This window comes from Amblyomma mixtum, chromosome 8 (genome assembly GCF_055824585.1).
Source record: "Amblyomma mixtum isolate Tamu chromosome 8, ASM5582458v1, whole genome shotgun sequence".
NCBI lineage: Eukaryota > Metazoa > Arthropoda > Arachnida > Ixodida > Ixodidae > Amblyomma > Amblyomma mixtum.
In genome coordinates this window covers 137609590-137623825 of record NC_143019.1, presented here as the reverse complement: position 1 = coordinate 137623825, position 14236 = coordinate 137609590, and the positions used below count along the sequence as shown (strand labels likewise).

The 14236-nt window shown below is 48.4% G+C and overlaps 1 protein-coding gene across 3 annotated transcripts in view; it reads right to left on the bottom strand.

Moving 5' to 3' along the window:
• The window catches only part of LOC149334593 (uncharacterized), a 65360-nt gene extending 51715 nt beyond the window's left edge, over positions 1–13645 (bottom strand). For 2 of the 3 annotated variants that reach the window (XM_089555234.1, XM_089555236.1), the window contains exons 1-2: positions 12588–12886; positions 4987–5388 (exon numbers count right to left, since the gene is read on the bottom strand). In XM_089555234.1, coding sequence (XP_089411360.1) covers positions 4987–5271 — 285 coding nt within the window. In that variant the 5' untranslated portion in view covers positions 5272–5388; positions 12588–12886. The other variant, XM_089555235.1, reaches the window with a different exon arrangement.
• Positions 13646–14236: the final 591 nt, after the last annotated feature.

The following is a 14236-nucleotide window of genomic DNA, read 5'->3' as shown; positions in this document are numbered from 1 at the left end:
CTCTTGTTCTTTTGTAATTTTTGCCCGCTTTCTTCTAAAGCAACAGATTTTCATGTTTCCCTTTTTTGGAGCTCTTATCTGTACTGGCTTGTAATGGTCGCCTGGGCCTCTTCAAGCTGTCTGACGACATCTATTAGCCCAGGCTAACCAGCAGAAATTCTGCTAGAATGTTCGGTGTTCAGTTAAGGGTGCACAGTGCCATTTTACGAAGCAAAGCTACCGGCATCCGGTGCGTTGCACTAGCATCCAAAAAGGCTGTATTTGAAGCACCATTTAAGTTCATGCTTTTTGCAAAAGACATTCCAATTCTTCGTTTGTGTGAAACACAGTTAGATTTCGCATGCAGTGTCTAATTGTACCGTGTTGCCATTCGAGCACCAAGTACCATCTGTGGAGATTCAGCCTCCTGGAACACATCACCCCTTCCACAGCATCTTTAGGAAGAATGGGAGAAATAAAATGCCGAGGCGTGACAATGTGTTGGGGTTTTGCGATCTGTCGTGCGGTAGCTGCTCAAAATCTACTGTATTCCCAGGCAATCACGCGTAAGCGCACCTGCATTGTGGCTTAAAGGGACAATGAGGAGAAATTGAAGTTGGCTTGCATCGACAGAATACCAGCTCCTGATTCCAAAAACCCCACTCATACTGACAACAAAGCTCTTGTAACGTAGAAAAGAGCAAGAACCAAAATACAGGTATCGCCGCCAGAGGCCAAACTCGCAAGTGCAAGCGTGATGACGTCATAGGACAAAACAGTGTTGCTAGAACCAATGGCTCTAGACACACTGGGACACGAGGAACTACGAATCACTGAGGCGCAGGCAATGCATGCGCAAATCTCCTTGGCGTCGCCAGATGGCGCCACGCACCCGGCAGCTACGCGCGCGCCTGCAGCATCGGGACCAATCAGCGCCTGCTCACCAGCGGTAGGCGGGCTCCCGGTATTCCGCTAACGGTAACAAGGTACGTAGTATGCTAAAGGTGTCTATTTGCGAGAACTTTGTCGACGACTTCGAGAATGGGATCCATCGTAACTCTGGCAGAACGCCGGTGCAAACGTAACCGAAGCGACGGTAGCGACGGCCGCAATATCCGATAGATGCCTTCACAGGCGGCCGGCGGTAGCTTTCTTTTCGGCTGCTGCTAGGCCGCACTGCTGGCCGCCAGAAATCACGGAGTCTGCGGCACGTCTTTTGCACGTCATGTTTCACGTCATAGTCCTGTGTCGTCATAAGAGAATCGCAAGCTTGAATCAGAGCGGCGGGAAAAAGTTTTTAATCTTCGAATCCAAATTTCTTAAAAATAAATGCATCTTTCGCTGCCGTCCAAGTGGCAACAAAGCCATGAAATGCCGAACTATCAGATTTTTCTTTTTAAAAAATATTAATAGAGCTCTCCTCACTGTCGCTTTAAATGGCAACTGCATAAGTTTTAGAAATCTATGAGCTTAAAAGGGTCGAAAGTGTGAAGCTTGCAGGTAAGGCATGCGAAGTCTTTTTGGGCTAGCACTTGAAATAGTGAAGTAATCGCCGATTAAAATCCGGACGCACTTCAAGTTTCTCCGCAGCGCACAACGCCAAGTGGGGGGCGCGTGACGACGTCATCGAAGGTATTGGTACATTTCCAATGCATAAACGCCTGCTTTGAAATAAAAAAACCAACGCCACCGAAGGCGAAGTCCGCCGAGCGTTGTTTGGCAGCTTCCAACGAGGCACAGCATTGTGTGGCTGACGGCAACGGTAATTTGAAATCATACCTTCCGCGACGTCACACTGAACTTCTCTTGCGCTGCTCCGGTGCTTTGAGTAGAAGCACAAAATTCAATAATTGATCAAGTCACTATTTTAAATGCGAGTGCAAAAAATGACCGACGATTACGTTACTTCCTAATGCGAAATTTGAGCGCAGCAAAAAGCTGTTTCACCTTTTCGATAGATTGAGGCAACGAAATCGAGCAACACATGTATGCGCTATCACAGAGTTTTTTTTTATTTTTCACACGTATTCCTTTAACAAAGATTCCACTAACAGTTCTTGACAGTCATGAAGGAAGCTTTGTGGTCGGAGAAATAGACTGATATATGTTCGACTTGGTACACCAATGCTTGATTCTCAAAGACGAGATCTATACAAGTGCCTCGCGAGGTTGTCACAGCCGTGGGACGCGTTACGAGCGAGAGGAACGGGATGTTCTCCCGCATAAGTGTTAGGAAATTGCTGTTTGTCTTTATGTCAACATTAAAGTCCCCCACTACTAACATCGGTGTGGATCGATGGACGGTTAATGCGAGTTGCAGGAAGTGCACGACGTCTTTCGTGAGTGCGGTAGGGGCGAAGTAGGCAGCTACTACCAGCAAGCCGTTGGGCAACTTTGCGGCGCACAGTTCGCCAAGTTCATGTGACGTGCCAAACATTTCGACTGGTATTGCAGAGAGACCTGTGCGCAAGTAGATAGCGACTCCCGCCGCTTTGTTGTGGTCTCTGCGAGCACCACAGCAGTATAGGAAATCTATGATTTTGAGAGGCTCTTCGGGATCCATCCAGGTTTCAGCAAAGCAAAGTACAGAGGAATGGCGCAGAATGTGATCGTGGTGTACGTCCCTGGCATGTGCGGCAAGGGAGCGTACGTTAAGAATGTGGTTGTGAATGATGAATCAAGTGCTGCCAGCGAATGACGCGTCCATTGGCTGTCTGCGTGTGTTACTGATGTGTGGTTAACATGTTAAGCTTCGCCTGTAAGAGTGGAACGCGACAGCGTCTTGCAACGCTGCTAGGGAGTCCACAGAACGCCATCGCCAATTCGGCTGTACGCCTTGCTGGACGGTAAATTTATTTTTTGAGGAAAGGAAATGTATCTCTCTCGCATATCTGGGTGGATACGTGCACCTCGCCGTAAGGGGAAGGGGGAAGATGGGAGTGAACGAAGACGCCGTATTAGCTAGACGCGCCTTTGTTCATTCCAAACCATTCAGCTGGCATTACGGAGTGGCTAGCGTGCTCGTATCGCACTCCGGAGACCCTGGTTCGATTCCCCAACTCGACCAATTTCGTTCTCGGTTTTATAGATTTATGCGGTCTAACTAGAAAGGTAATTAGGCTATTTCATATTTACATTATTGCATTTCTATCCATCGTGTTCTGTCATTAACCTGTCAATTGTTGGAACTGTGTAGGATGTTCGACACAACATATATGAAACGAGCACCGTCTTACTGAGTGGGGAAGTGCGTGGTGGTGGAGGGAACGCGGCTTCGTACTTATCTTTTTTTTTTTCAGCAGCGTCTCCTTCTGCGGCGCGCGTCTTTCTTTTCTTTTCTTCTGACCTCTTCATTCTCCTCTATATTAATTAGGCTAATTGATTAATTAAGCAATTAACTAAACTCCGTCCAACTTAGTTGCAGCATCACTATACGATCCCTTTGATTGGTTGCATGGTTACTAGCCAAAGTACAATTGGCCCCATTTGAAATTCGCGCACTGTGACGTCACGAGCATTTCGACCAATTGAAAAGCATGACATTGGGGGCGGAGCTGGTTACGAGGCCGACGCCGACGCCGACGACGACGCGAAACCCAGGAACGGACGCCAAAGAGCTGCGCTCTAAAACACTTGGCATGCTTTACCTACAACCTTGAATTGTTGAATATCGCGAAATTTTCTAAAAGTGGTGCAGTTGCCCTTTAATCAACCCAAGCCGTGAAGCTGTTGCCGCCAGCTTGACTGACTGTTATAGCCTCCTGCAAGGGCTGCCATGCGATATTCCTAAATCCTGCCTAGTAGGCACCGGGTACCTTTGGTGGAAATCACTTTTACAGAAAACGCTGACCAGCCAGACAGTTTCTAAAGTGCGAGTTACAGCATGCCCGTAGAACTGTTCCGCTGGCTGTGTGATGCCACAAGGTTGTGAAATCGTGAATTGCACCTTGACAGCGCAACGACGCGGCGCCACGTTCCTCGAAGTGGTCACTTGTGCCCACCTTACCGCTGTTCTTGCACCTGTGAATTATCAGTTAACGAGGTGGCTGTTTAGTCTTGCACTTCTTGCACATAAAGCAATTCAGGTTGGTTTGGTTTATGGGGTTTAACGTCCCAAAGCGACTGAGGCTATGAGAGACGCCGTAGTGAAGGGCTCCGGAAATTTCGACCACCTGGGGTTCTTTAACGTGCACTGACATCGCACAGTACACGGGCCTCTAGAATTTCTCCTCCAAAGAAATTCCAGCCGCCGCGGCCGGGATCGAACCCGCGTCTTTTGGGACAGCAGCCGAGCACCATAGCCACTGAGCCACCGCGGCGGCATAAAGCAATTCAATTTTACAGCATAAAACATTCAGTAATGCCTGTTCTTGCCATCTTTCTTTTCATAACCATTTCCGGTACCGAAAAACACCTTTTGAAGATATACCTTCGCACACGCTCCATTAGAATATCCATTAACGAGAAAGTACACACGAGAACAAATATGACGGTTATTGTCAGAGGTAACTAATGGGCACAAGATCACGAAGCATAATGAATGTTTTCTTAGCGAATGAAACATAACCATACCCTTTTTCATGCTCCATAAAAAAAAAGAGCCCTCTACAACATGCTTGAATAAACTATATATAAGCGTCTGGCAGTCCCGGAAAAAAAAACATTATCACACCGTGAAACACATTTGTATAAAACAGAATGTGACCTTTTCTCTGCCACACGATAAGATGTGTTTCACGGTGTGATAATGTTGTTTTTTTTGTTGATGGTGGCACGTGTACTTTTCTGCGCGCGCATTCGCGGCGGAACCTTTATATTTCCCATTGGTGGCGAAGTAAAATCAGTTGTGAGTGCAGCGTTTGTCGTGTCTTCTTCCTTTGTGCTCGTCATTTTTTACGCCGCAGTTATGTAGAAGCATAGCACTGAGAATTATCGCAGCTTAGTCGCGAGTACGGACGGGTCTGTGCATAGGTAACTTGGAGCACGAAGCATTAAGCCACAGCATACCTGCGCTGTGGCATCGGTGGTGCCTTGGTCCGAGCAGCAACAGCGGGGCGGCACTTGCGCCTGCGGGTCCTGTTGATCTCGGCAGCTGCTGAGATCGGTGGGGGCCACCGAAGCGGGCTGTGAGATCGTCGACTTGACGCCTTCACCAGTGTCAGGTTGTTGCTGCTCGGCATGCTCTTGGTCGCCAGAGTCATCTTTTGGAATGTCAACCATGGAGAGGCCCTGCAGCTTCTGCTCAATAATGAGCGACTTGCGAGTGGCGACGTTGTCGGGATGGAAACTCATATCGCAGGAACTCCGGCTCTGGTGGACCGCCGCACTCCTTTGACTGCCCTCGAAGCGACTGCTGTTTCTGGATCAGTTAAGCCTCTTGATCTGGACGCATGCAGGACTCCAGAAAACCTGCGAGGTAAAATTATGCTAGGGCTCCTGACTGCACACCTCCACTGGCCACAGTTACACTCTAGGAAACAAAATGAAATGAGATTTTCCATTTCTTTCCTACAAAGTCAAAATATCGTGAATATAAAACGCTTATTCGCTATTTCTTAGTGCAGTATGATGCAATAATGCCCTCGTCTTCCCCCAGGAGTTGCTGGGAGCGTAACTGTTCGCCTGCAGTTTGTTTTTCATTTTTGTCCTTTCACAGGCACTTCCCTATGCTTTCATTTTCGGTCTGTTAAGCTGTTATTAACGTGCACTCATTCTCAGGTGATATATTCCGCTGTAACATGTTTCACTGCATATTTTTCTATGCAGTGAGGTTAGCGTAACGTCATGAAGACTGGTCAAATGGCAGTTATCTGTGTACTGGGGGATGAAGCACCATCAGCTTTCACAGGATATCATTCACGCAGACCACGCTTTCGAAACGTGTGAAATGTTCATAGGAGCAATCGATCAATATTTTTGTATGGGCTAGTCGGTGGTTCATCTTAAGGAAGGTAAAAGCAGCGCAAATAAACGGGGACACAAGAGAGACACAACCAACAGGACTGGCGCTGATCCAGTCCAACAACAGCGCCAGTCCTGTTGGTTGTGTCTCTCTTGTGTCCCCGTTTATTTGCGCTGCTTTTACCTTCCTGTTCATAGGAGGTTTGGTTGTTCCAGCCTTGCAGGAGGCACGCCAGAACAACCGACCAAGCTGCCGAAAAAGACATTGTTCGCGCGAGTCTAACGAACTCTAGACGTACCGTAATCGACATTACCGAAGATTTGGCTCTGTTACCAGGCTCTACATGGACTCCGTGGACTCCATGGACTCTCAGACTTGATACACAATTTGCTAAACTAATCGACATGACCCAAACACAAACACCAACACCGCACATCTGTGAAAGGATCGCGTTTCCAGGTTGATACAGTAACTGTATACGCCGCCCGAAACGCAGTTTACATGCACCTTCTTATCAATATCCCGAGTTAAACCACAGAGACGGTAGCGTGCTGGCTCCAGGCTGATTCTCCTCTCGTGGAATTTGTCTCATTAACCGAATTCAAGCTACCCTGATCGAAGACGTTGGTCAAGGCATTCTTTAAAACGTTGAGCTTTCATAGGCACGCAGGGATTCGGCACTTGGTATGTGTTTCAACAGAATTACGGCCCCAAGCACTCTGCTACGTTTTGATAAATTCCGTGAAGAAGAAGCTTATAGAGTGGCTGAGCTAGTCTACTGAGACCATTTCAATTGAAACTCTTTGAATAAGCATCGCGCATTGTCCGAGGGACAAAACAGCCGGAAGGCCGAGCGAAAGTCGAGAAGCTGCTGCAAAAGTGGGGAAACATAGACTAGGCGCTCACGGACAGCTTCTTAGAATCCATGCTTCGGCACAGTCAATCAGTGATCGACGTAAAAGGCTTGCGTGTGAAGTATTGACGCATTAGAGTTTTGTGAAACGCTTTCTTAAACTTGTTGCCTCATTTTCTAATAAAAAACGTACAATTGCCGACAGTATCGGGAAGCGCAGAAAGATTCCTTCAATAAATTTGCTGCTGGAACAAACTCTGGCCTTATATAAGATGAACAGTGGTTGACCATTGAAGCGGTAAAAAATTTAAATTGGAAAAAGTGAAATATCATGCCTCTTTGCTCACTAGTGAAATTATGGTAGTTCCGGGGGGTCATAGAAGTCGTAGGTGGGCGCACAGCCTTTGATGATTACGAAGAGTGAATGCGTCGTCGCTTGGATCATGTGCGGAGTGGCGACGTCGTTGGCGGTAAGCTGGCTTTCATCGATGGGCGTCCCGAACTAGCCGACGAGCTCGGCGGCGTTCGTAGCATTCGATCAAGCTCCGCTTTGAGTAGAAAGCTCATTAAAACATGTTATCACTTAGCAGCGGCATGAACACGTAGAGCTGAGGTTGATAAAGTGGAGAAACGGCAGTGCATAATGAGGGCTTTTTCTGCGTGGTTGGTTCTTTTTGCGCGCATTCAGTGGAACGACTCTGTCTAGTACACGATGGCAACTGCGTCCTCGAAGCAGCCACAATCATACAACCACACCAACCTTGTCGAACGTCTCATGAGTGTCGGTGAGTTGAACAGCATTTGGCTGCTTGCTATAGCTGGCAGTGTGTGACTTTGCTGTGTTGTGTTGTCCCGTGTTCACGACGGCATTTTTGGAAGCTGTTCTCATGCGGGAAGCATTTGCGTGACTTGTTCGCATGTTACGATTTGTCCCTGCTGTGTACCTGCAGCCGCAGTCCTGTACCACTTCGGTACACACACGCAATAGAAAATGTCCGTGTGGAATCTGTGCACTCATTATAGGCGCGTTGAAGTGGTGTTCGATAATGAATTAAAGGGAATCCTGCTATCTGACATGTTTTCACCCTAGAACGTTCTTACTATGGACCAATAAGAAAGGACTAAAAACCTTTATTTCTGGAAAACATTTTTCCCTCAGCCTCACCCATACAGTGGCTTTGGCTGTCACCTCCGATTGGCCACGAGAGCTAAGTAGTCAGGAGTGGTGTCTGCTGCAACATAAAGACCCTCCATAGCGTTTACAGCCGGTAGCATCCTTAGCGGGGATTTACTCCAGCGTTCCCATGACTACAAGAGGGCACGCGCTGTGCTGCCCTTCATTTTTGGCCATCGTAACTAGTGACTTCGTTGTTGTGGTCGGTTTCTGATCTTCGAGGCACTTCGAGTTTTCCCGTGTCCGCATGTGTCCTTTAAGAACCCAGTACGCCTCAAAAACAGCGGGAAACGAAAGGGATGAGGCTGAAACGAAAACGATGTGAAACGCCGTGCATCAGAAGGCAGTTACCACGTAGTGTGTTCGCTCTCAATAACTTTTGCGTGAGATGAGAAGCCAGGCATATGCCATCGAGAAAGCAGCACCTTACGCTGGCCAGGCACGGGGACGGAAATGCACAACTGAGAAGACATTTCAACTACCGAAAGGCAAGAAGGAAGCGACGGTGGTCGCATCGGGGCGCCTTTTCAGTTATTTGTGCTTTGACTCGGGCATTTATATGACGGACGAGGGATGTTCAGTCCACATCAATATTTCGACGTCATGACTGTCATTGTCTTCGGACCAATCAGTGATTGGCGTTCCTGGAAGAAATCAGCTGCGATCCGTCTTTTAAAAGAATCTCACTTGGAAACAGTAGCGAAAAAAAGTGGAAAAAGCAAAAAGTGGATGCCTTGAAATGTTCTTCTCAGGCAAGACTCACAAGCCTGATTGTCCGCTACGAAGTATAGTTTCGGTAAAAGGCACCTGGCAGGAACACCTTGGACATTTCCTTCGTGACAGCTTGAACCGTTTGACTGGAGCTGACCCGTTTCAAGTACGCAGCTCTTTGGAAGTTGTCGAGGACCTACGCCAAGGAATGCAAGATGCTGGTACGGCCTTTTCAATTGACGTAGAAGACCTTTTTTACTCCATTCCCCATGAAGGACTTTTCACAGCTGTTATCCAAAGGATAGACGAGATCGGAGCCGTCAGCTTTCAGAATGCAGCCGGAATAGGTCAAGACAGGTTCATCACCTTACTTCAGTTTTACCTGCAATCCACAGTAGTGTCGTACAAAGATCAGCTCCTGATACAAAAATCGGGAATCTGTATTGGTTCCTCCGTTGCCCCGGTGCTCTCGGATCTTTTCTTGTCCACCATGGACCGGGCAGTTCAAGAACGTTTACATGACAAGCACATCGTCAAGATCTATCGTTACGTGGACGATTTCCTCATCGTGTTAGACAGTGCTGCTGCTATTGACATGCCACAAGCCGTCAAGGACATCGTCGGAGTGTTCAAGGACTATTCTGGTGGAATGAACTTCACGTGGGAAATGCCAAAAGAGAACAGGATCCAGTTTTTAGATCTGTTGCTGGTTTTTAGTGGTGAGCGAGTGTGTTGGTCGTACAACGTTAGATCGAAGAAAGGTTCACTCCCCTTCGACAGTGCGCATTCCAAACTTGTCAAGCGGGCAGTCGCAACTAGCGCACTTCATGCGTCACTAACAAAAAGTTGCGAGCACATGGCTGATTACAGCTTTGATAACCAGGTTGAACGCCTTCTTTTAGCTGGCTACTCACCTTTCCTCATAGGAGGCCTGTGCGAAGCCTTACTACAGAAAATGAAGCTAGGAGAGGGAAGGAGAGAGCCCAGGGAAAGGAAACGTGTTGCCGTAATTCCTTATATCCATAAGCTATCGCACAATGTTAAAAAGGTTGCAGCCAGGTACGATGTGAACGTTGTGTTTTCTGCCCCATCTAAGTTGGCAAGAGTGTGTCCGATGGTAAACCGGAAGAAGCGGGCGACCTGCTCAGTAAAACATTCCCGTCAGTACACCGAATGTCGATCCGCAGTTGTCTACCAGATTCCCCTCACTTGTGGAAAAGTATACATCGGCCAGACCGGACGCTGCTTCAATGACAGAGCAAGCGAACACTTCCTCAACGTAAAAAAAAAGTCTGGGAGCCACATGGCACTACACTGTAACCAACCCCGTCACGATTGTCGACCTATGTTTTCAGACACCAAGTTTCTGGCGACCGCAAGCAGTAGAATAGAAAGGGAGATTATTGGAGGTTTTTTGATTGCAAAGGCTGGGGACGAATGCATCAGCAGCTGTTCTGTCTGTTTACAGGAGAAAGAAAGGTCCTTTCTTGAACGGACGCGATTCTTGCGTTTTAACTCCTAGACATCCTGACAAACGGTTTTCCCCGCATCTCGCCTTATAGTGTTTTATTTTGCGTTGTTTTGTTTGTTGACCTTATGCGGAACTTTGCTCCTCTGTCTTTTAAAGACTTTTAGTGGTTTTACCGTCTTCATTGCTTGGCCGGTGGTGGTTGATGTTTTTCTTCTTTCTTTTATTTTCTCTTTTTAACGATTGTTACTTTTACCGTGTTATTTGTTGGTGTCGGTTTCTTGTCTTCGCTTTAGCCTGCTGACTGTGCCTATTGCCTAGCAACTTTTATTTTTTCATGCCCTTTTTTTCATCGCCATTTTGCTCATGCTTTTCTCATGCTTTTACGCCTTCTCGCTCTCTTGAATGTTTTTACGTAGCCCAAAGATTCCGCTTTGCTTTGAAGTACTTATTTTCTTGCCTAGCTGAGCTGTAGTTGTCGTAGGCTGTAGCTGGGTCATGCACATCTTTGTATCCGTTAGTCCCTTTATCATCAGCTTGGTAATGCTATATTTTGATAGTGCATGCACGTTTTATGAGTTCTGTCGAGCTGTGTGATGGTTCCCCAAACGTGTGAGGCGTTCCTTCGCTGTGTCCCGTGGCTGACAGTGCATCACGTGGTCCAGGAATTAGTATAAATCTGTGCTGGTTTTTTCACGCAATAAAGAGTTGGTAGTCGGCGCCCGTCCTGTGTTTTTCGTGTTCCTTCTGTCCTCGTTCCGTAGCGCTGTTGTGAATCTGTTTATTAACGTCCACTCCATTCTGCTCAATCAACGTAACGCATTGTCGTGACGTCAACAGTTAAAATGGCCGCGGCAACGACGCCACATAAGAGAAATACGTGGCATCATGAAGGAAGGGCAGAATTTTGGAGGAGCCGTTATGTCACATTTTTCGAAGCCGGAATTGAGGGGTGCGATCGTTAGCTGGCCGCCGTCTCATTACACTTGAGCATCCGCTGCAGACAGTCTCGCCCCCCGCCGGGACGGCGCCAACCGACAGACGCGTTAATGATGCAGACGACGCCTCTGCGCCCAACGTTACTAGTGAGTGCGCCATGGGCCAAAGACTCCCAGTAATCCCTGCGAAAACACGTGACCTCCGGCACACTTTTCGTCATGCAGCTGAGATAGCTAGAGCCCCTCCTGAGCCTCCCTTCCTTCACGCGTGGCGTTAACGGCTGCCACGGTAAAACGGAGCGCGTCCCAGCAGATTCTAGAGTTGAATGAGCGCCAGACACACACAACCGAGCGTTGCTGGTGCAGGCGCAGAAGCGACGGGCTTTAGTGATGGCGCCGCCTAGCAGGTTTGCGATAGCAGACAAGGTAGCAACGTAATTTTATTCCGCAATTTCGTAGCTCTAAAGAGGGGTGAAAGGAAATAATTACACTCTAGTGGATTATAAAATGCTGAAGTTCGGACGATCGCGGATTTTCAGATTTCGAGACACTTCATCTTCCCATCAATCCCATCAATTACCCGGGCGTCAACTTGTCAAATAACTTGTCCTTGAACTCGCCCGTAATTAACTGCATCTTAGTGTTTCAAGAAATACTAAGATGCTTAAAATTCCCCCCACGCCATGGTCAGAAGCAGATCACATTACTTCCATGCAAAGTCCTCTTAAGGTTTAGACAATTTTGCATCGCCCACCTGCGATGCTCATCAAGCCATGCTCAAGAATAACGCGCAGCAGCTCCAAAATAACTGCGTCTGGTTAGTTTGATCCTCAGTACTCCTACGGTGTCAGAATGTGATCTCTGAAAGGAGAAAGCAATATCTCTCTTGGTACTGCCGGCGTTTGGTAAGTCTCTTTTTCTTGCAAATTTCTACATCTTCCTGCATCAACCTCCTCACACAGTACGCCGCACATACGTATTTCAGCTTACCTCTCGACCACTTCAATCTTTTCGTCCACGTATCCACGGCATTATCGCCCCGCCGCGGCGGCTCAGTGGTTACAGCGCTTGGCTGCTGGCCCGAAAGACGCCAGTTCGATTCCGGCAGCTGCGGCCGAATTTCAATGAAGGCGGAATTGTAGAGTCTTGTACGCTGTGCGAGGTCAGTGCACTTCAAGGAACCCCAGGTAGTACGAAATTCCCGGAGCCCTTCACTATGGCGTCCCTCATTGCCTGAGTCGCTTTTGGACGTCAAACCCCCATAAACCAAACCAAACGACATTATCTCCCCCTACTCCTTTTCTGTTTATTTTCTAAGGAACGCGTCACAGGACACTCGTCCTTCGGCAAGAACACAATTTAAGAATATAGCCACGGTCTTTTATATTACACATCCTCTCCTGCAATACCTTTTTGCAAGGAAACTGAATGAATTCAACAGCATTGCCTGCTAGGTAAAATTACGAGGAACTTTAGCGGCTAAAGTGGTGAAATGCGAAAGCCTGAGTGCTGCATTCTGTTACGCGACTGTTCACTTCACATTCTGTTGGTGCATTAATTACCTGCCAATAGGCGGTGTCCAACTTACGGCGGGCATTGCGTCACGGCGCAGCTTTGTCACGTGAATTTGAACTTCCGGGTCTTTTCTGTTGTTTGGTTTGTGTGGGCAATGCTTGCAGACGTGCGGTTTCGGTCTTTCTTTCCTAAAAAGGGCCCACAATATCGATGCCTAGCTTCTGCCATGGTGCAGATGGGAATGCAACTGGCTGCAGAGGTGGTGTCACGGGTTTTGCAGAAAACTGGCAAAACAGTTCAGGGTCAAGGCCTTCTGGCGCTTGCGTAATATGGTTGCATTGCAATGACGTACCGTTGATGCGCAGACGCAGCGTTTCGACAGCGTCGATGCCGAGAATGTCAGTACCGTCCTTGACGTAGAAGAGAATGTCGGCCTGCCGATCCTGGAAGATGACTGGCGCCGTGAAACACCCCTCGGTGATTATTCTGCGGCGAGAGAAATCGTAGAGTGACGCTGATGTTGGCTGCAAAGGGAAGCGTTTCAACCTTGAATACGTGGCGTTCGACAGAATGGAGACAGCAGAGCCCGTGTCTACGAGGAAACGTATAGGAACATCTTGTACGATGACTTCTGTGTGTATCCCTCCTTTGCACTGCCGGTCGAGAAGCAACACGTTGAGATCGCCGGATGCACTGCAGGTGTCGACTTCTCGGACAGCAAGGGCCCTCTCGTCAGGCATGCCGCTTCTACAGACACGCTGAAAATGTCCTCGTTTGCCACATTTGCTGCATGTTTTACCCCGCGCCTTGCATGTCTTGGAATCTGCAAGATGCCCTGAAGACCCGCAACGGAAACAGGACTTTGGCTGCTGCGAACGCGGTAACTGCGTTTCTGAGCGGCATGGCGTCCGATGTTTTTCGACCTTCTGAACGCTCGCAGCCGATGACTGCAGCTCAAGTTAGTACTTCGTGCCTTCTTCGATACTGTTGACAATAGCCAGTGCACGTTCAAGAGTGAGCGAAGTGCCTTCAAGCAGTAAGCGTTCCCGAAGAACAGGGTTGCACGTTTTCGCTACAAGTTGGTCACGAATAAAATCGTCAGCCTGCTTACCGCAGTCGCAACTTAATTCCAGCTCACGCAACGCCGTGACGAACGCTGTTGCAGTCTCCCCGGGCAGTTGGGTGCGTTGTCCGAACCGATGCCGCTCCACGACGACGTTCGTTTTAGAAGTGAAGTAAGCGTCCAACGTAGCCACAGCTGCATCGTACTCGTCGCTCGTACCGCTTCCTTCCTTTTCGTCTGTAGGCGGCGTCGACGATTTCTCCTCCGGCAAAGTGTTCGTTGGCCTTCCACACCCAAACACTGTAGCAGTAAAGCTTTACGGCGCGCAGGTGGTGGGTGAGCGTCGCTCCCGGACGCCAGGAGGTAGTTCTTGAAAAGGCGGTGCCACGGCGTCCAAGGAATGGCGGGCTTCCCGGACGTCCGCAGGAACTCGGGCGGTTGATGCAGGCTCATTGCTTCCGCGTTCGGTTACTTCACCACTCGTCGCCAACTGTTGTATCCCTTACCGTTGGGAACTGCCCGGCCCGACTGCGCCGGAGCAGCCACGTCAAGCACCCGCCACGTACTTCGACCAACTCCTTTATTTACAGTTCATGATGAATATATATACAGATGTACGAGTCAGCTGACCAG